The 20,783-nt window shown below is 33.8% G+C and overlaps 2 protein-coding genes across 4 annotated transcripts; one reads left to right on the forward strand and one right to left on the reverse strand.

The window, feature by feature from the left end:
* The first annotated feature begins 65 nt into the window (after positions 1-65).
* On the forward strand, positions 66-19,296 carry LOC100647147 (dynein axonemal heavy chain 6). Its single transcript, XM_048407356.1, has 62 exons — positions 66-1,716; positions 1,815-1,899; positions 1,972-2,086; positions 2,176-2,365; positions 2,442-2,583; positions 2,673-2,912; positions 3,127-3,283; positions 3,377-3,479; positions 3,591-3,774; positions 3,836-4,005; positions 4,170-4,571; positions 4,641-4,872; positions 4,947-5,096; positions 5,165-5,293; positions 5,386-6,066; positions 6,138-6,284; positions 6,347-6,523; positions 6,616-6,924; positions 7,080-7,190; positions 7,270-7,406; positions 7,491-7,681; positions 7,763-7,878; positions 7,974-8,119; positions 8,176-8,321; positions 8,402-8,534; positions 8,618-8,834; positions 8,909-9,043; positions 9,180-9,365; positions 9,445-9,646; positions 9,729-9,910; positions 9,985-10,208; positions 10,298-10,506; positions 10,582-10,837; positions 10,911-11,102; positions 11,180-11,404; positions 11,490-11,745; positions 11,813-12,003; positions 12,096-12,268; positions 12,370-12,553; positions 12,689-12,860; positions 12,944-13,105; positions 13,233-13,409; positions 13,490-13,686; positions 13,746-13,991; positions 14,086-14,323; positions 14,402-14,704; positions 14,779-14,964; positions 15,070-15,242; positions 15,346-15,706; positions 15,784-16,017; positions 16,096-16,236; positions 16,307-16,497; positions 16,565-17,010; positions 17,099-17,299; positions 17,381-17,479; positions 17,567-17,709; positions 17,791-17,961; positions 18,030-18,209; positions 18,352-18,447; positions 18,507-18,707; positions 18,793-18,910; positions 18,996-19,296. Exons 1-62 carry the CDS (start codon positions 1,556-1,558, stop codon positions 19,223-19,225), a joined length of 12,252 nt encoding a protein of 4,083 aa, XP_048263313.1. The 5' UTR covers positions 66-1,555; the 3' UTR covers positions 19,226-19,296.
* On the reverse strand, positions 18,467-20,531 carry LOC100651641 (nurim homolog). 3 transcript variants are annotated; one of them, XM_020863566.2, is made up of 5 exons: positions 20,238-20,531; positions 19,638-20,118; positions 19,328-19,556; positions 19,050-19,160; positions 18,467-18,696 (listed from the first exon to the last, which is right to left on the reverse strand). In XM_020863566.2, the coding sequence occupies exons 1-3, from the start codon at positions 20,371-20,373 to the stop codon at positions 19,433-19,435; spliced, it is 741 nt and encodes a 246-aa protein (XP_020719225.1). In that variant the 5' UTR covers positions 20,374-20,531; the 3' UTR covers positions 18,467-18,696; positions 19,050-19,160; positions 19,328-19,432. The 3 variants fall into 3 exon arrangements, with proteins under 3 accessions (XP_020719225.1, XP_048263312.1, XP_003396463.1); XM_048407355.1 differs by having other exon boundaries at positions 18,818-19,160; XM_003396415.4 differs by having other exon boundaries at positions 18,467-19,160.
* Positions 20,532-20,783: the final 252 nt, after the last annotated feature.

Raw genomic sequence — 20,783 nt, forward strand, 5'->3', positions numbered from 1 at the left:
TTTCAATATTAGTTTTCCATAGTTCTTTTTCATAATAATGAAGTTATGAATTCATGTTTTATTCTGATAATTAACGATATGTTATTTAAAATTCATAGAAAGTTAACATAAATTTGCAGTGACGTAATAAAAAGATGGCAGATCTATACTTGAAGGTTTTAAAGTAAAAAATTTATTGCAGGGTATGCTATATACAGGGTGGGATAGAAATCGTAGTACGACCGGGTAAGAAGTGATTCTGCATAAATAAACAAGAAAATAATTTAATATTACGTTTCTCCATCCGTGGCTCTGTTTACGCGAAGAACGAGATTGAAAATTTGATAAGTATATTTAAATTTGCCTAATTCCGGACTGAACAAGAGTAGATGATCAGAAGTTTAAACTACATGTGAGAATCAAGAAGGTAAAGTAAAATTTTTTCACAGGATACTACATTTTCCTATATTAGGCCAATTCGTAATCAAATATGTTCAAATCTTATTTTCTTGAAAACGGGGCCTTAAGCAAGAAAATATTTTACATTTTTGATCGATTTTCGCACGTAGAATATTCTCCTGGTGGTTGTTTCCTCGTATCGAGTCGATTTAAATCAAGTTCAAATGTATTTGACAAATTTTTAAAGTACATTTTCTCAGAAACGAAGTATCGTCATACGAAGAAATTTTGTTTCGTATTTTCGACTTCTTTTTTATGTACTCTTTAAATTTGTTTCGATGAAATGTACGATTTTGTCACTACCTGTGAAAATAACGATACATTTTCGAAGTATTTAACGTATACGTTCCTCCGATATAAAAAATTTGTCAAATATTCATTTTACATTCATGTAAGAACTATAAATGTAATGTAATGTCAATAATAAGAAGTTCGTAATGTTTATATAGATAAACCTTCGTCACCGTTAATGACAAGCATAGATATAGACCGTGTATCTTACACATATACGATTTTATGTCACGTGAGTTGGAATACTGACCTTGAAAAAATATAGAAATTTTGTTGTATCCTCTAGTATTTATAGCGATAAGTTGGTGCTGTATTTAACGTAACCGCCGACGTACTTAACGTAATATAACGTGTTCGCCCAAGTCAATAAGATCAGTAGACGTGAAACGATTCTTTTCCATGACGTTACATTAACGAGAACATATCACATAGTATGAATCATCCATTAATTAAAACTTGATATACTTTTTTATTACATCTTAACGGAAGTAATTAATATTGTGTTTTAAGAAATAATAAAAATAATTTCAGTGTCATCTGTATTAAGAAGAAGGAGGAAAGCCTTGTTAGATTTGTATATTTAATAAATAGTTAATTTATACTTAAGCCCTACTATGTACGATAAATGTAACAGTCAATAAAGCTAATATTTTCTAGTATTGATAAGTTATGATACCATTACTGCGAAAATATATACGATTGCAACATAAACGTGAAAATAGACGGAGTTGGATATTTCCTCTTATTTAGTTTTCATTGTTTAATCGATACGTGAACGATGAGAAGTCAGACGTTTCAACTATGATTTTTGCTAGCGTGTAAAAATATGGATAGAAACGATAAACGTAAATCAAGCGAAGAAAATATGCGAGATGTTTCCTCGTTTAAAGAATCGGAGAGGAATTCTGGATTGTTTACCGTGTTCCAGTCTACTGCGAATAAGTTACCTTTTAAATTGTGTCGACAACCTCCACGTAGTTACAAAACGTAATGAGTATTGTATGAATATTTGAAACTAAACTGAAATTTTATGAGAATTTGTTACTCTATATAATAAGATATATTTTGCGGAAATTTTTATACAGAAGGAAAGATGAAATTCCGTTTTTTATACCACATAAGAAGTTGCTCGAAAAGATCGAGTACAAACCGGAAATCCGAGAACCGCTGGTAAGGATTTATATAAGTCTTTATATTTAGTTGATTGTTATTAGTAAATATTTATGTACAATATTTCTATAGACCGGTTTTAGCGCGCAACAAGAAAAAATTAGGAAACAGATCCACAAACCGCGTATTTCGTTAACAAAAGTAGAAGAGAAGAAGGTACTGACAAAGGACGTCACCTCGGACACAGGCATAAGTTGCATTACAAATTTTATGGCTTGTCTGCTAACTGTATTTTCAACGAATATTTCTATTAATTGGCCATTTCTTGCGAAATAGGCGTCGAATCAAAGGAAAGAATTTCGTGGGCTTTTCAAAAATATAAAAAGCAAACAGATTTTGATGCTCCTAGGTTTATCGATCAGTTAGAGTTAATTCGACAATTACGAGAGGATCCCAAAGTAGGATTTTTTTATATGATTTACGCTGTGGGTCGATCGTCGAAATATTTTACGCCTTACGCTTTAAAGTGAATAGCTCTTTTGCGTTTATGGCGACGGGAAACTTTCAAGAACGCGTGGATAATTCCCGATAATAATTTTTAGGGTTGTTCAGTATAAGGATGTAGGTAAAACTTATATGACCATCAGTGCCAGTGGTGTAACTCAGTATAGTCCAGACGAAATGAGTTTTACTCCTATCGAACATTGGGAAAGGGAATACATCTTTTACTTAAAATTATTGAAAGTATGCGTTTGTCTTCCGAATCTTTTTTATTTCTTCTATAATCGAACGTTTCTCTCATTTTTCGATATTTTTACGATTTATATTTCCAGATAAGGACATTCGTTATGTTCCGAATGTGGAAAGCTTTGTACGTTTGGAAAAAGTCAGTTAGTTATAAGAAATTCGTTATGGCAAAGAATTATTTAAAGGAAAATCTGTTTGTATCGGACTCGATCCTTAGTAGGGCACTGTTAGAAATTAAATCAATGTGCTCGGTTTTCCTTGACTCGAGTTTCTTTGACAACTCTATTCTTGAGAAGATTTTACTTTTTTATTTTGTAGAAAAACAGGTACGTATCGGCCGTTTTAAAAAAAGATTTCTTTAAAAAAAGTATCATATACACTAGGATGGTATTAGGTATAGATGATTGATTATTTTGAACAGATAAGATTTTATACAGATAGAAAACGTTAATATCGAAGACAAAAGCCATCCTGATATATGTATACGTATGCGTGTATCTGCAATAAATATCATATAATCTTTAAAATATTTATTTGCAGTTTACAAAACTAGAACTGCTTAGAAATAAGTTAGATGAGTTTAGAAGATTAGCAATAGATATTGTAAATAATGCTTGCCTCAGTGCTTTATTAAAGGCTGGATATACTCCCGATGATTCCAATATAACGATAGAACAAACTGCATATGGAAAACTTGGTAATATTTTGGAAGGAGCATGTAGATGTTTTATATTTTTTCCCATCACCTAGAATGTATTTTGTAATCTTATATAATTTGCTGGCGTAATAGGTGAATTCGGCGTTGCGAAATTCAAAATGCCGAAGGATGGTATTCTTAAAATGAGTTACATCGAACAAGCACGAAAGAGAGAAAAGTGTTACAGGTTGTCTTGGTAAGCCGTTGTTTAAAAATGATATTAAAGTTTTTATGAATATTTTATCCTTCGTACATATATATATGGAAAATAAATTTTGGCGATGACAAAAACTATTTTATTATTCAGCTTCATTCATTTGGTCGATTATATGCAAACAAATATGATGCACAATCTTTTATCAAATACTTATCGAGGATTTATACAACTCCTAAAGATTTATACGGAATTTTTACCGAATGACGAATCGATAGATAACGATATAATTGATCTTCCATTAAAAGAAAATCGCCCACCATCGCATCGTATTCAGGTATAAAACATGATAGTTTATTAAGAGTAACATGTAAGTACTTAAAAAGACTGTTTTTTAGTTGCCATATTGGGTCGTGGATTTGCTTATTTTACCAACTTCAGAAATTATAATGGATCCGTCCGAAAGTATTTTCCTTTTCGTAATAAGAACTATACAAACTATGTGGGAGGAGAACTTATATGCTATTAAACCTTTGCTGTCCGATCCCTTCTTCCATTCTTTCACGAGGTACAAACGCCAACTTTTATAGAAGTAATTTATGAAATAGTTTCATCAAATCGTAAGGTTTTATATTTCGTATTTATATATATACTTATATACGTATTTTATATATTCGTATTTATATTATATTTATATTTATTTATATTTATATATCGTATTATTTATTCGAGGCCCATGATCAATCATAAGATAGAAGAGCGTATCTGCGGTTACCCTCCAGAAGTTCAGAAAGTCTTGGAACAAGATCCGATCACGCTAGCTTTCAAGAGAGAATTGAAGGAAATTTTTGAGAAGAATTTAACCGCGATAAAACGTTATTGCCAACGATTCAATCGGATCAAACAGTTTTATTACGAAGACATGACGTTTGACGAAGATATTATCCGAGACAATCGAGATGTTAAATTATTTCGAGAATGGAGCATTCGTTACAAGAAAGAAGTAGATCTGATCAATAGTGTAGTCGATTTTCAGCCATTCGGTCTCTTTTTCATTCAACTCGAACGATTTAAAGGCGCTGCTGAAACTGCTCCCAGAGGGAAATTAAGCGTTATCGAAGCTGTTATGCCTGGGTAAATGTAAAGAAGATATTTTTATGTCATTGTACAGTATATGGTATTGGTTCTAACAGACGCTATTAGACTAGGAAAAAGTCGAGTTGACGCTTTATTAACGCAAGCGATTGACGCTATCAATTATTTGGAAACAGTTCCTGTGACGACCGAAGAATATGTTGCATACATAAAGTTTGTAGACCAAGCTCAACAAAGTGTAGATGACATGGAATCTCAGTTGGATTACGTGAAAGAGCTGTACGATACAATGGAAGAATTTGCTTTTCCTATACCGTCGATGGACATGGCTAATTATTTGGTAACGGCCGAATGATTTTACAATCCTCTTATAAATATGTAACATTAAGAAGAACTTTGTATTTACGAAAACAGGGTATTGGAAGTCATTTTACTAGTTTGCGATTAGTCGTAGAAAATAGATTAGAAGAGAGGCCAAAGCTAATAAACAAATTCGATGCTCAACTTCAGAAGGATATCACAGCATTGAACGAAGAAATATCAGAAATTCATGATGAAATAATGGTACGATCTGACCAAACATATCTTTCGCAATCTCTGTTTTACCATTATCTATTTTATCGCTTTTACAGCAACCTTGGCTATTGGATTATGAAAGCGACGTTGACGCCTGTTTGAATACTCTGAAAGAACTCGATAAACGATTAGCTGCCTGTGCAACTAAGGCGGAAGAATACCGTGCCCATCAAAGGACATTCAAGGTGCCGCGTCAAGTTACAAAATTTTATTAGCTTCCTGTAGTGGAATACTTTATACAATTGATAATGTTTTATTTTTTTTTCATCTCAAAAAGCTCGAACAAACGAGGTTCGACAGTTTAGACCAAGTAATGAACGAATTGAAGTTACGTACTTTGTTATGGGAAAGCTTAACTTCTTGGGAATATGCTATTCATGAATGGTATACCGCCGAGTTCGATACCTTAGACGTGGAAGAGATCACTGCGGTTACAATGCGTACCATGAAACACATAATTCAGTTAGAGAGAGGCTTACCACCGAATAAAATTGTACCGAACTTGAAGGAGAATGTTGAATTAATAAGAAATAAGTTACCGATTCTTGGTTACTTGAGAAATCCAGACTTAAAAGATAGACATTGGGAGAAGATTGAGGAAATATTGAACTATACTTTCAAACCCGATGAGAAGAAAACTTGGACTCGAATGAAAGAGCTCGGTGCTTTCTTGAAACCTCAGGAATTAATGGAAATTGCTGCCGCGGCAAGCTCCGAAGCTAACTTAGAAAATATGTTAAAGAAAGTCATAGATACATGGGAAGATCTTAAATTTATTATTGTACCCTACAGAGAGGGAAAAGATGTTTTCATCATAGGTAGTCTCGAAGAAATTCAGACCGCAATGGACGAAAGTAACATTAATTTACAAACTATCAACGCATCTCGTCATGTCGGTCCCATTCGACCTGTGGTCGAAGAGTGGGTAGAAAAATTGGATTTATTTATGGTTACCTTGGTACGAATATCTTTTTAAATATGATAGAATTTTCAGGTATCTGGCTAATTCATGAGATATGTTTGCTGTAGGAAGCGTGGCAATACTTGCAACAGCAATGGTTGTATCTGGAAGCAATATTTTCAGCTCCGGACATTCAGCGACAGTTACCTATGGAAGCAAAACTTTTTATCGAGGTTGACAGGTTTTGGAAAGATCTTATGAGACGGACTCATAAGGTTTGCCGCTAATATCATTAATTCTATTGATAACGTTTGATTGCGACATAGAACATTTTTAGGCGCCTTTGGCTATGCCAGCTTGCACACAACCAGGATTATTAGAACAATTTGAGGAGAATAACCGAATGTTAGACGAAGTAATGAAATGTTTGGAAGCATATCTTGAGACGAAACGGGTAGCGTTCCCAAGATTCTTCTTCTTATCGAATGACGAACTTTTAGAAATTTTAGCTCAGGTATCGATGAAACGAGGGAAAAGTTAAAAGTATTAATCAACATTATGTTTCACATTGAAACGTTTACTAAACTATCAACTATTGCACGGTAGACAAAGAATCCGCATGCGGTACAAAGACATTTGCAGAAATGCTTTGATGCGATATACAGACTGGAATTTGCAATGAAAGAAAATGAATCCGGTGAAATAGTATTAACGACAGATATAGTTGCTATGATCTCACCGGAAGGTGAAAAAGTTTCTCTTGGAAAAGGTTTGAGAGCAAGAGGTAATGTCGAAGATTGGCTAGGTCGAGTCGAGGAAGCTATGTTTTCGATATTAAGGAGAAGAATGAAAGAGGGAATAAAAGATTTGGCTGAGAAAGGGCGAGAGCAATTCCTGTATATGCATCCTTCTCAGGTTACATGCTTTATTTCTACAGTAATTTACAATAAGTCTTGCTTCGAAATATTTTTTACGACACAAACTTCTTACTGAAAATAAAAGTAAGGCGTAAAATAAAATAAAATATGATTAATAAAATTATGTACTTGTTTTCTTCTTACCTTCCCCAGATAATCCTCGCTGTATGCCAAATATTCTGGACCCGAGATATCCACATTATCTTAGATTCTACCGAGAATGTGATTGAGAAGATGAAAGCGTTCGAACAGAAATGTTTCGCAGTTCAGTATACCTATGTGTCTCTGTAAAATTTATACTAAAAATTTCTACGAGACAACCTCTCCTTTTCCTATATTATAGGATTTAAATGAATTGGCGACAATGGTAAGGAAAGAATTGCCACAACTGATACGCGATGTTATAATTAATTTGATAACGATTGATGTGCACGCCAGAGACATCGTTACGACTTTGGTTGAGAATAGAGTAATGTCAAGGTGAAAATTGGAACGTAACAATTTTTTAATTCAAAGTACCATATGTTAGAACCATTTTCCAAGGACCGATTACTTATATTACAGTACGAGCTTTGATTGGCTAAAAGCGTTACGTTATTACTGGGATGAAGAACTCGACAATTGTTTAACACGTATGAGTAACTCTAAATATCTTTACGGGTATGAATATCTCGGTGCTCAAAAGAGGCTTGTCATAACTCCTCTAACGGATAAATGTTATTTGTGCCTTATGGGCGCTCTTCAGTTGGATTTAGGTATTAATGAATATTAAAGCAGAATTGCACGCTATCTTTTCAAAAAACTGAGCATACGTATTTACAAATATTATTCAATAGGTGGTGCTCCTGCAGGACCTGCAGGTACTGGGAAAACGGAAACGACGAAGGATTTAGCCAAAGCAGTTGCTGTTCAGTGCGTTGTGTTCAATTGTTCGGAAGGACTCGATTACAGAGTACGCCAAATATTATCGCTTATACATTTTCGTGGCAGTCGCTTGAAAATTGATACAACTAAAGACAATTACAACGGGAAAATTGCGTGCCACAGATGATGGGTAGATTCTTTTCTGGTCTGGCAACTTCTGGAGCCTGGTGCTGTTTCGACGAATTTAATAGAATAGATATAGAAGTGCTTTCCGTGATAGCTCAGCAACTAATTACTATCAGAAATGCTAAAATTGCTAGAGCCAACGAGTAAGTTGTTTCAGCTATAATGTTTAAATAAATCTAAATGTCCTTCTGCCTTTTAGATTCATGTTCGAAGGGAGAATGATCAAATTGGTGATGTCTTGCGCAACTTTCATCACTATGAATCCAGGATATGCTGGTCGTACGGAATTACCAGACAATTTAAAAGCACTGTTCCGACCATTCGCTATGATGGTTCCAGACTATAGTACGATTATAGCAGTAATATAGTAAACTCCCGTTGATCTAGATATTTTTAAACGATACTAAATTAGTGTCTTTTCGTAGAACTTATCGCTGAAGTTACGCTATATTCAGAAGGATTCGAATCGTCAAAATCGTTATCGCAAAAAATGACTCTGATGTATACACTTAGCAGCGAACAACTTTCCCAGCAGGATCATTATGATTTCGGAATGAGGTATCTATTAATGTTGTTGCAATTTCAATGGCTGTATGTTGTTTAGTATCGATTAACATCCAATTATTTCCCCATTTCTAAAGGGCTGTAAAAAGCGTATTGGTAATGGCAGGTAGTCTTAAACGAAATAATCCTGATAAACCAGAGGACGTTGTTTTAATTAGAGCCTTGCGCGAGAGCAATATACCAAAGTTTCTACGCGATGACGCTGAACTGTTCGAAGGTATCGTAGGAGATCTCTTTCCAGGCATTGAAATTCCAGAGGAAGAATACGGTATCCTACGGGACACAGCTATCGAAGTAATTTATAATTAATGATATTTTTAATCGCATCCATATAACAAGCCCCAAACTACATAACATAATTCTTATAGATAATGAAAGAAGCCGGTTTACAGCCAGAAGCTTGCATTTTGAAGAAAATTACTCAACTGCATGAATGTTTGCAAGTGAGACATGGAGTGATGTTGGTTGGTCCAACTGGCTCTGGAAAAACGACAGTTCTGAGAGTAGGTTGAATAATAGTGCGCTCCTTTATATTGTAAATGGTGTAATTTTTGTCAAGATATTATTTTTATTTCGTTATATTATATATCACTTTTTTAACAAACGCAAGAGCTATTAAATAACAGCTCTTTATTTCAGACTCTTGCAAATACTTACAGTCGACTGTACGAAATGGCTATACCTGGACCGTGTTATCAGCCAGTTCACGTGTATCTGATCAATCCGAAAGCAGTTACGATCGGTGAACTATATGGAAAAGTAGATATAATGACCAACGAATGGCAAGATGGTTTAATCGGCTTTACAGTTCGTCACGCATGTTCCGTTAGTAGGAATCTTGACCCGAGCAAAAGCAAAGCAATGCTTTTACTAAAATTTAACAAATCTCATTTTCATTGTTCAGTTTACCACGGAAGACCATCAATGGATTGTGTGCGATGGACCCGTCGATGCCGTATGGATAGAAAATATGAACACGGTGTTAGATGATAATAAAATGTTGTGTCTGGCTAACTCTGAAAGAATTAAATTCACTCCTTATATGCGTATGTTATTCGAAGTTATGGATCTTGCCCAGGCATCGCCTGCTACCGTCAGTCGTTGTGGTTCGAAGACCAGCATTCTATCATTTATTTAATCAGCGATTTTACGTTTACGTGTTTTAACTTTTAATTCTTATATTTTAAGGAATGGTGTATGTCGATCCTACAGAGTTAAAGTGGATGCCTTACGTGAAATCATGGTTAGACACACTTCCTGATGTCCTCGTAAAAAACGAACATCGATTGCAGATCATCGAACTCTTCGGAAAATATTTCGAAGAAGGACTGATATTCTGCAGGAAAAATTGTGTCTGCCCAATTCTACAGGTATACAATTTGTCTCGTCTTACACAACGATCGAGACATCATTTTTCCAACATAATCGTTCCATCTACCAATAGGTTGATATTAGTAAAGCAAGTATGACTTGTTCGATATTGGAATATATTTTAAACGAACCAGATGCGATAGAAAGAACTACGGAAAAGGCGCGAATTAGAACGTTTCTAGCTCAGTCATTCGTCTTTGCCTACCTTTGGGCCGTTGGCGGTAACGTCAACGATGCCTCTCGGGGCGTGTTCGAAGCTTTTGTGAGAAAACAATTTGAAGATGACGAAGATACATTGTACGATCCCAAAATTAAATAGCCTTTGTATTCTTTTGTTTCTGTACATATAATAGCGTACTATTCTCCTGTTTTCTTTCGATATGCAGTTTGCCGTCGATAGATTTATGGGAGATTTATGTAAACGTACAACAACATCGATTGGATTCTTGGACTGATATTATGCCAGAATTTATATACGACAGTGAAGTGCCATTTTTCGATATTCTAGTACCAACTGTCGATACTGTACGATTTGGTTACTTAATGAAGAAATTAGTCGGAATAAATAAACCGGTATTCTTTACCGGAGATACTGGTTAGCAAAATCTAACGACCTTTATACTTTCTCTTTTAGATGATTCGTAACTCTAGTTAAAGAAATAATTTATAGGAGTTGGTAAATCGGTAATAACGAAAGTCGTTTTAAATAATTTGGAAGACAGTCAGCTTTGGGTACCGATCAATTTGATCTTCTCTGCTCAAACCAGCAGTGGCAGAACGCAAGAGATTTTAGAGCTAAAATTGGAAAGAAGGAAAAGAACCGTGCTGGGAGCACCCATTGGAAAAAGAGTGTGTGTATTTGTGGACGATGTCAATATGCCAAAATTAGATACATACGGATCCCAACCACCGATCGAGCTGTTACGGTACTTTAATTATATTAAACGCCAGATACATTTCTTTCGACAGAAAATTATTCATAATTGTCGAATGGCATAGACAATTACTAGATTTCCATGGTATGTACGATAAAGAGAAGTTGTTCTGGAAGGATATAGAAGACGTTGTTTTCACTGTTGCGTGTGCTCCTCCTGGAGGAGGTAGAAATCCATTAACACCGAGATTTGTGAGACATTTTGCCATGCTATTTATCCCAGCCCCTATAGAACTCTCACTAAAAGGGATTTTTAAGTAAACCATTCCCAACAGTAAATTCTTTATATCATATAAAATTGTTTCACGCACGACATAAAACGAATTCCTTTTAGGGCAATTGTGAACGGATTTCTGGAAGATTTTGTAGAATCTGTTAAACAAATCGGCGATCGAATAGTAAACGCAGCAGTCGATGTTTATCAAAGAATCGCAACGGATCTTTTGCCGACGCCAGAAAAAAGCCATTACATCTTTAATTTACGGGATTTGTCGAAATGTATACAAGGTATCATGCAAGTTGACGCGGCGGTCATTAAACAACCCATCGAAATGTACAGGTATAATCGTCACACTGTAACAGCCATGACGTCTGTTAGTATTTTCTAATGAAAAGAAGGAGATAAGAATATTTGTATTCTTTAGGCTTTTTAGTCACGAATGTCTTCGTGTTTTCCACGACCGACTGATCAACGTTCAGGATAAGAGCTATTTCTTTAAACTTCTAAACAACATATGTATCAACGCATTCGGTATGGAAGTGATGCGGCTTCCGGATGAAGAAATTATCGAGAAACCACCGATACTGTTATTTGGTGACTTCATGTCCTTCGGAGCAGCAAGGGAACAACGAATTTACGAAGAGCTTACGGAAATTTCAAAAGTTAGAAGAACTTTGGAGGTAATTACTAATATACTCCGCTCATGCTGATACCAATTTGACTCATATCTTTAAATATATATCATAGGATTACTTGGAAGATTATCGTTTCTCTGTGGGAAAAGACATGAGAATTATTTTCTTCATGGATGCTATAGAACACATCTGCAGGCTTGCAAGAATTCTTCGTTCTGAAAGAGGCAATGGCCTTTTGATCGGTGTCGGTGGAATGGGAAAGCAAAGTCTGACAAGATTAGCATCTCATTTGAATGGTTACAAGTTTGTACCAACATTAACTATTCAATTACACAACTTATCTCCATCGAAACAATATGATCAAAGAGCCTACCACAACTGTCGAATGTTTTAAGATGTTATCAAATAGAAGTTACGCGTACGTACGATAAAAATTCATGGCACGAAGATCTTCGCCGATTTTATTTCGAGCCAGGTACCGAGGCTAAACATACAACGTTTTTATTCACCGACACTCAGATTGTGTTGGAAGAGTTTTTAGAAGACATCAATAATACACTTAATACAGGTATCTTTAATACAGTTCCAAATAATATTATCGTCAAAAAAGTTATTCGATTGTTTGAATAACTTTAATCTGTAATAACCATCGACAGATATTCTTTTCAGGCGAAGTACCAAACTTGTACGAAGCAGATGAACTTGAGAAAGTTATCATAGCTACCAGGCCTGCGGCGAAACAAGCAGGGATTCACGAAGGAAACAGAGACGCAATTTATCAATATTTCATTGGAAGAGTTAGAAATCAACTTCACTTAATGATCTGTATGAGCCCTATAGGCGACTCCTTTAGGTCTGTTCTTTAAAATATCAATTATTCTTTGTATGTATATGATAACAGACCCCTCTCCCCTTTACTTATTACCGAAGCCATTGATTATATTTTATAATCTTTTATCATATAGATTATATTTTATTATCTTCATAGGCGTCGCTGTCGTATGTTTCCTTCATTGGTAAATTGTTGCACCATTGATTGGTTTACTAAGTGGCCGGATGATGCCCTTTTATCGGTAGCAGAAAGTTCTTTGGCCACAATCGTTCCAAAGGATTCGGGAAAGCTTGCTAACCTTAGTATCATGTGCGTCTTGATCCATGAGGTATCGTTTGCCATTATAGTAGACTCGCCATAAAATAACATTGGAAAGTATGAGGTTTGAAAGAAAATCGTGTAAAATTATAGAGCGTAGAAGAAGTAACAGCTCGATTCTTCATAGAAATGCGTCGAAGATATTATACCACACCGAGCAGCTATTTAGAGCTTTTAAAGCTATTTCAAACGACTTTAGAAAGGAAGAAGAAAGAAATAGAGTTGCTGAAAAGTAAAATTGCCAATGGACTCAACGTAAATACTATATAATCCCACATTCCTTCGAATGTTTAAAACGCTTTCCTTGAAAGAATGTAACTTCACTAACATTTATAATACAACTAAGTGGATATTAAATTGATTAATACAATTACTTGGATAGAAACTGCGAGAAACCAATGAGATGGTTGGCGTGATGAAGGAACAATTGATAATTCTTGCCCCAAAGCTCAAAGCAAGTACCGACGAAGTATCGAACCTGGTGAGAATCCTTGCGAAGCAGCAAGTCGAATGTGACAAAGTGAAGTATGTCGTAATGGCTGAAGAAGAAATAGCAAAAGTACGAGTAACAAATGAAGAAAAGAGAGTTTAACGAATAGATGATCTTATTTATGGAGTATATAATTTTATCTTTATCAGGCGAAAGCCGAAGAAACGGCGGCTTTAGAAGCTGATGCTAGGCAAGACTTGGAAGCAGCAATGCCGGCTTTACTAGAAGCTCAGAAGGCATTAGAAGCTTTAAATAAAAGTGATATTAATGAAATTCGCGTATTCCATAAACCACCTCACCTAGTGCGTTTTGTCATGGAAGCAGTAAATTTACTGTTGGGTGAAAAGTGAGTTTTATTGATTCGTTGTAAGTAATATCACTAGTTACGTTGCATTTTTATCTTAGGACAGATTGGCCAACCGCAAAATTAGTCTTGGGTGACATACATTTTCTCGACCGCTTAATGGCTTATCCTAAGGACGACATAAGCGATAAACTTTTAGAAAAGTTGCAAGAATATATCCAACATCCAGAATTTCGACCAGATTTAGTGGCTAGACAAAGTAAAGCTTGTAGATCGATGTGCATCTGGGTGAGAGCAATGGATGGATATGCTAAAATCTACAGGGTGGTCGAGCCAAAGCGACAAAGGTAGATTATTTCTTCGTAGTTGTTAAGAAAACAAAATAGATAATTCTCATAGCGCATGGGACACGAGCAATCGTAATAATGATTAATTACACAGATTGCACAAAGCTGAAGAAGAATTGCGACAGATAGAAGAAGTTCTTGCCCTGAAACAGCAAGAACTCTTTACGGTGGAAAATAAGATCAAGGAGTTGCAGAAACAATACGATGCAGCGATAGAAAATTTAAATAAATTAGAAGCTGAAATGGAATTAGCGGAAACAAGATTGAATAGATCCGGCCGATTGACATCTGCGTTGGTGGATGAACGAGTTCGATGGGAAGAATTAACGCGTGTACGATAAAATGTTGGATTCAGAAAACACGACATGATGAATTATTATCAATTTCCTTTTCATCTTGTAAATATTCAGGGTTTTGACAAGCAAATTGTCAACTTGACTGGCGACACATTGGTAGCTGCTGGAGCCCTTGCTTACCTAGGTGCTTTTACAAATGAGTACAGAGAGGAATTAATACAAACTTGGTTATCCAGTTGCAAAGACTACGATATTAAAACTACAGAGAACTATAGTCTCATTGCAATATTAGTCGATGCTTATGAAATTCGTCTCTGGAATACGTATGGTTTACCACGAGACAAAGTTAGCACAGAAAATGCGATCTTTGTAACGCAAGCTAGTCGTTGGCCTTTAATGATTGATCCCCAGGAGCAAGTAATTGCAGCAACTTTTCTAATAAGTTTTAAGTTATTCGAATCGTTTCCCAGCAATATTCTATTCGCATTAAGGCAAATAGGTGGATACGGAACATGGAACAAGAAAACAATTTAAAAATATGCAAACTGACGGATACACATTTAATGAGGATACTTGAAGCGTCCATAAGGCTTGGAACTCCTGTATTAATTCAAGAAGTAGGAGAAGTATTGGACCCAAGTTTGGAACCTATCCTACTCAAACAAATCTTTATTTTAGTAAATACGATACATCATCTACTTTAAAATAATTCAGATATCTTTAAATGGTTTAAGTAATACGAGATAACAATTATAATAATATCATTTGATACGATTATGTAGGGTGGTAGGACATTGATACGATTTGGCGATATAGACGTCGAGTATGACAGTAATTTCAAATTATACATTACGACGAAAATAGCGAATCCTCATTATTTACCAGAGATCTGTATTAAAGTAACAATAGTTAACTTCACCGTAACTATGGCAGGCCTCGAAGAACAGATACTTGCGTATGTACACTGTTTTTAGTAGTATTAATCTAAGAACACATATTTAATCATGTAACACGTATATTCAACCTCAAAATTCCCTACCTCGTTAAACTTTACGCAGAGATGTGGTACGTCTCGAAAGACCAGACTTGGAAACAATGAGGAACGATTTAATAATAAAAATCAATGCGGACAAAGGTCAGTTGCAAAGTATCGAAGACAGAATATTGACTTTGTTGTACGGTGCAGGCGACGATATTTTGGACAATGAAGACTTAATAGAAACCTTAAATGACAGTAAAGAAACTTCTGCGATTATTGCAACGAGATTAATTGAAAGTGAAGCGACTGAGAAAAAGATCACAGTTGCGCGCGAAAAATATCGATCTGTTGCGAATCGTGGATCAGTCTTGTATTTCGTAGTTGCAAACCTCGCGAACATAGATCCCATGTACCAATTTTCGTTAAAGTACTTCAGTCAAGTAATTAACTGCACGATATATTTACGAGTCTGCAAATATATAATTCGATATTGTAACATTCTTCGACATTTTATTAGTTATTTAACACGGTAATTGAAACTACCGAAAAAGAGGCTGATTTGCAGAGGCGTTTGCAGACCTTATTGAATGAAATAACATTAGCTATCTACACAAACGTTTCACGAGGCCTGTTTGAGAAACACAAGTTGATATTTAGTTTCATGCTCAATATTGCAGTACACATTAATGAACAGATCGTGTCTCAGGCGCAATGGAATTTTATGTTGCGAGGGCCAACACGGATTGTCGTGGTAAGTTATGTCTTGCATGGTTTATTTACGTAACTCGTAACTGATATCTTTCGATTGATTTGTAAATGTTTCAAATAGGAAGAAATTCCGAATTATCCATCTTTAACACCTAAAATGTGGACTTCGATTAATTATTTAGCTAATACGTTTAAGAAATTTAATAATGTTTTAAACGACGCATTTAAGAAGATTCCGTTGACTCTTGGATATTTTAAGGAGGTAATATATCATTTTTACATTCTGCTTGTTATTTCCATTATGAATATAGCTTTACTCCTCCTTTTTATAGGAAATTAATATAATCCCTACCAATCAAACAATCGCTATGCAAAATTGGAATGAGACATTAACCGACATTGAAAAATTAATGTTGATAAAATCATTGAAGGAGGAAGTATTAATTTTTGCAATCACAGCCTACGTATCGAACAATTTAGGGCCAAAATTTGTAGAATCACCTATGGCAACATTGCAACTTCTGTACGTATAAAGAAGCTGTATGTTCCACATCGCTTTACAGATTGAATTTTTTATCGAAAATTTTCAGATTTGCAGATACGTCAAATAAAATACCATTGATCTTCATACTTACAACTGGATCAGATCCCTTCAGTGCTTTTCAAAAATTCGCACATGATATGGGTTTTTCCGACAGATGTGATTCGATTTCCTTAGGTCAAGGCCAAGGTCCCATTGCAGAAGGACATCTACGAGCAGGCACCATCGAAGGTAGATGGGTGTTTTTACAGAATTGTCATCTAGCTGTATCGTGGATGATCAACATGGAGCAACTTATATTGAACATTGCTGAGGAACCAGAGGGAATAATTCATAATGACTTTCGATTATTTCTGAGTTCGATGCCGAGTGATGCTTTTCCAGTTTCCGTTCTTCAAAATTCCGTAAAAGTTACAAATGAGCCGCCAAAAGGACTGAAGGCCAATATCAAGAGAGCATTGCATGAATTGGACGAAGAATATTTTGAACATCATCGTAAGAAAGGGTTCCTTATATTAATATCCGAAACGCAAAATATATATTTGATTCAAATGAATTTCGGATTCCTTCTTTTCGTGTACAGATTTAGGCGAAAGCTGGCGCCGAATTATATTTGGAATTTGCTTTTTCCACGCAATTATTCAGGAACGAAAAAAATTTGGACCCCTAGGATGGAATATTCTGTATGAATTTAACGACAGCGACAGAGAATGTTGTTTGCTAAATTTGAAATTATTTTGTGTCCAAGGTCGTATACATTGGAATGCATTAATATACACTACAGGTGTATAAAACATATTTCAAATTTATTTCTTTTGTTAGAAAGGATCAAATACATTAAACATTTACTATATGTTCAATTTAGGTGAAATTACTTATGGGGGTAGGGTTACAGACAGTTGGGACTTAAGATGTATGAAAACAATCTTAGCTATTTTCTTTTCTCCTAAATCTTTGGATATCAGTGAGTAACTTAAAGACAAATTGTAATTAAAAATAACTTACGATATCTATAACTATTAATATATATTGTTATTATAAATGATCACAGATTATGTCTATTCGCCATCTGGGAAGTATTACTGTCCTGTTTACGATACCCTACAAGAGTATCAAGATTTTGTAGAAACTTTTCCTATAATTGATGATCCAGAAATTTTTGGAATGCACGAAAATGCAAATATTGCTTATCAGGTAATCAAAGACAGTCAAGTTAGGAACAGGAAAGGCTTTACATCCTTGTGATAAATTAAAATATTTGTATAATTATATTAGTTAAAAGAAGCACAATTTGTACTAAATACCATTTTGGAAGTACAACCACAAGAATCTATCACAGATCAAGATAAATCTAGTTCAGATGTAGCATATGAAATTGCTGACATGATAAAGGATAGAATTCAATTGCAAATAGATATTACAAAATGCAACCCAGAGCACTTGAAAGTAATCGACAGTATTCACTTTATACTACTATTAATTATAAAGCAGATATCATTATAAAATTATTACAGAGAGATTCAATGGGAAGACTTCCGTCCTTAAGTACTGTTCTTGTTCACGAGGTTGATAGATATAATATACTTTTAAAGAAGATACATATATCAATAGAAAATTTACAACGTGCCATCAAAGGTTTCGTTGTTATGTCTGAGGAATTAGAAAACGTCTTTGTGGCTCTTGTCAATAATCAGGTTTTATAATAATTTTCGACCTATTAAATTTTTGTCAAAGAATATTTTTAATGGTGTAATTCATATTAATATCTTTAAATTATTTTTATAAATTTTTCTTAATATTATATTAATAATACTTATTATATATTACACAAATTAGGTACCACAAATGTGGCATAATGTAAATGTGTATCCATCATTAAAAACCTTAGGAAGCTGGATAAGGAACTTAGAGCTAAGGATTGACTTCATTCAAGTAAAAAAAAATTGTAAAATATAAAAAATAACTAGTTTAGTAAGTATTATACATTACAGATTTGGTTAATTGATATAAAGCCAATTTCTTTTTGGATTTCGGGTTTATCCTTTCCACAAGGATTTTTAACTGGCATGTTACAAACATGTGCTAGAAAGTATAACATTCCTATAGACCACCTAAAGTTGGATTTTATTGCTACCAAAGTTGTTCTTGATCAAGAAGATATTGAAATAGAGCACAAAAAGGCTGAAAAGGAGGTCTGATCATTATAAATATTTTACCACAATTAAATATTATGCAATAAAAGAATGATTCATTCGGATATCTGATATAATATCTTAGGTAATACAGGTATATAAAAACTTACAAGTACCAGAAGATGGAGTTTTAATACATGGGTTATTTATTGATGCTGGTAGATGGGATTTTGGATCCATGCTTTTAGTAGACGCAAATATAGGTAAAAAATTTGAAAAAAATTTCAGAAAATATTATTCTTTAAATAATATATAATGCACGAAAGGCAAATAAATGATCTATTTTAGGTGAAATGAATCCATCTCTTCCAGTTTTACATATAAATCCAGTATTAGAATTACCAAAAGATGATTCAAGATATGTTTGCCCTTTGTATAAAACAGCAGTTCGAGCAGGTGTATTATCCACAACTGGACATAGTACTAATTTTGTTGTTGCAGTTCTACTCGCTTCTGAAAAAGAACAATCATACTGGATTTTAAAAGGAACGGCTCTTTTGATTGAAATTGTAAATTAAATTTCTTATGTCATAACAGATATACTAATTAATGATTCAGACGTAATAATTAAAAACATAAATTTAAGTAATTCTATATATTTATATTTGTTATATACATACTTTACAATATAAAGCTTTTAAACTAATGTTAAAACGACTGAATATATAACTTAATTGTAATGAACACAAAAGTTGATAAAGCAAACTAGTATGTATAAGTGAAAATCAGAATAACTCTCTTTGTTTTCTCTTCACAAGATTAGCATGATAATTGTAATCTTCCTTATCAATAGTCCACATTAAGGTCATGTAAATTGAGAGTATCAAAGCCAATAATAATCGGTCTAATCTATAGAATATTAAAAACCAGTTATTTATCTATTACAAACAGTTTGAGTACTATAATATTGATATCTTGAATATGCCTTACGTCATATGAGGATATACCCATAAAATAATAAGAAATCCTGTAAAACTTGGATGTCTCATGTGTGAGTAATAACGTAACAATTCTTTTGACTTCATTAGCATAGGACTTGGTCTAAATGAAAACTTGTAATATACTTGTTTTATTCCAACTAATTCAGATATATCCATCATCAAACATCCACTATAAATTATTGACCAAGCCAATACATGTAAAGCAGTAAATGTAAACCACAAAATATTATTAAAAGAAATATTAACATTCCATAATGCAATGGATGAAATAGTTTGCCATTTATTAAATAATAAATGAAGAGTCATAGCACTAGTAACATTATAAATACTTCTTTCCATATAATCCATATGTAATTTGCAAAATAAATGTTTGACAACATTACTTGCCATAAGTGAATGTTGGAACATGAAAATACTTAATAGAGACATGTTTATTATTAGCAACCATAATATAGACTCTATATCTTCATCTGTAACATAATTTTGTAAAACAAAATATGAATTGCAAACATAAATTGTTATGTACCCTATTGTTTGTTCAATCGACAATATTAAAATATTACTAATTCTTATTGTTGTTATTATTTACCCTTTTCTGACGAAGTAATCGTTTCTTTATTTTTATTCGGCATATTCGATAAAAAATATGTCAAATTACATAAAATATAAAAGGTGTATAAAAAACAAATAGTACAAACAACAACACTAATACATTTTACAAACATTTTGATAAATAACTAATAATTACTTAAGATAGTGTATAATTATTTTACATTCTAATCATTATAAACTTAACAATTGCACACGAATAATCTATCAATAATATCTTGATCAAAACTTGCACTTGTTTACAAATACATAGAGTTGTAGAGAATTTATAATTATCATTAAATTTATAAAAACTAGATACGAATCTTTGTTCAAACTATCAAAGAGACATCTAGATTGTTTCCTGGCGCGAATTCATATTATTTCAAAATATTTGTTATTTACATTAGACGTGTTATAATATATGTGTATGGAATACAGTAAACAGAATAATCTCATAATTATTTTATAAAGTATGATGTTACGATTTTCAAATAATTTTTATTCATTCCATTTTAGTTACTATATCGTAAGTTTTTCTAACTTG

Source organism: Bombus terrestris, chromosome 7, assembly GCF_910591885.1.
Source record: "Bombus terrestris chromosome 7, iyBomTerr1.2, whole genome shotgun sequence".
Classification (NCBI taxonomy): Eukaryota; Metazoa; Arthropoda; class Insecta; order Hymenoptera; family Apidae; genus Bombus; species Bombus terrestris.

Coding starts and splice junctions, on each gene's coding strand:
- LOC100651641 (XM_020863566.2), bottom strand. CDS start 20,373: ATGTTTGTAAAATGTATTAGTGTTGTTGTTTGTACTATTTGTTTTTTA. Junction 20,119..20,237: donor GATTACTTCGTCAGAAAAGG/GTAAATAATAAC, acceptor ATTATGTTACAG/ATGAAGATATAGAGTCTATA. Junction 19,557..19,637: donor TGGGTATATCCTCATATGAC/GTAAGGCATATT, acceptor AATATTCTATAG/ATTAGACCGATTATTATTGG.
- LOC100647147 (XM_048407356.1), top strand. CDS start 1,556: ATGGATAGAAACGATAAACGTAAATCAAGCGAAGAAAATATGCGAGAT. Junction 9,044..9,179: donor GAAAAACGACAGTTCTGAGA/GTAGGTTGAATA, acceptor TCTTTATTTCAG/ACTCTTGCAAATACTTACAG. Junction 11,746..11,812: donor AAGTTAGAAGAACTTTGGAG/GTAATTACTAAT, acceptor TATATATCATAG/GATTACTTGGAAGATTATCG.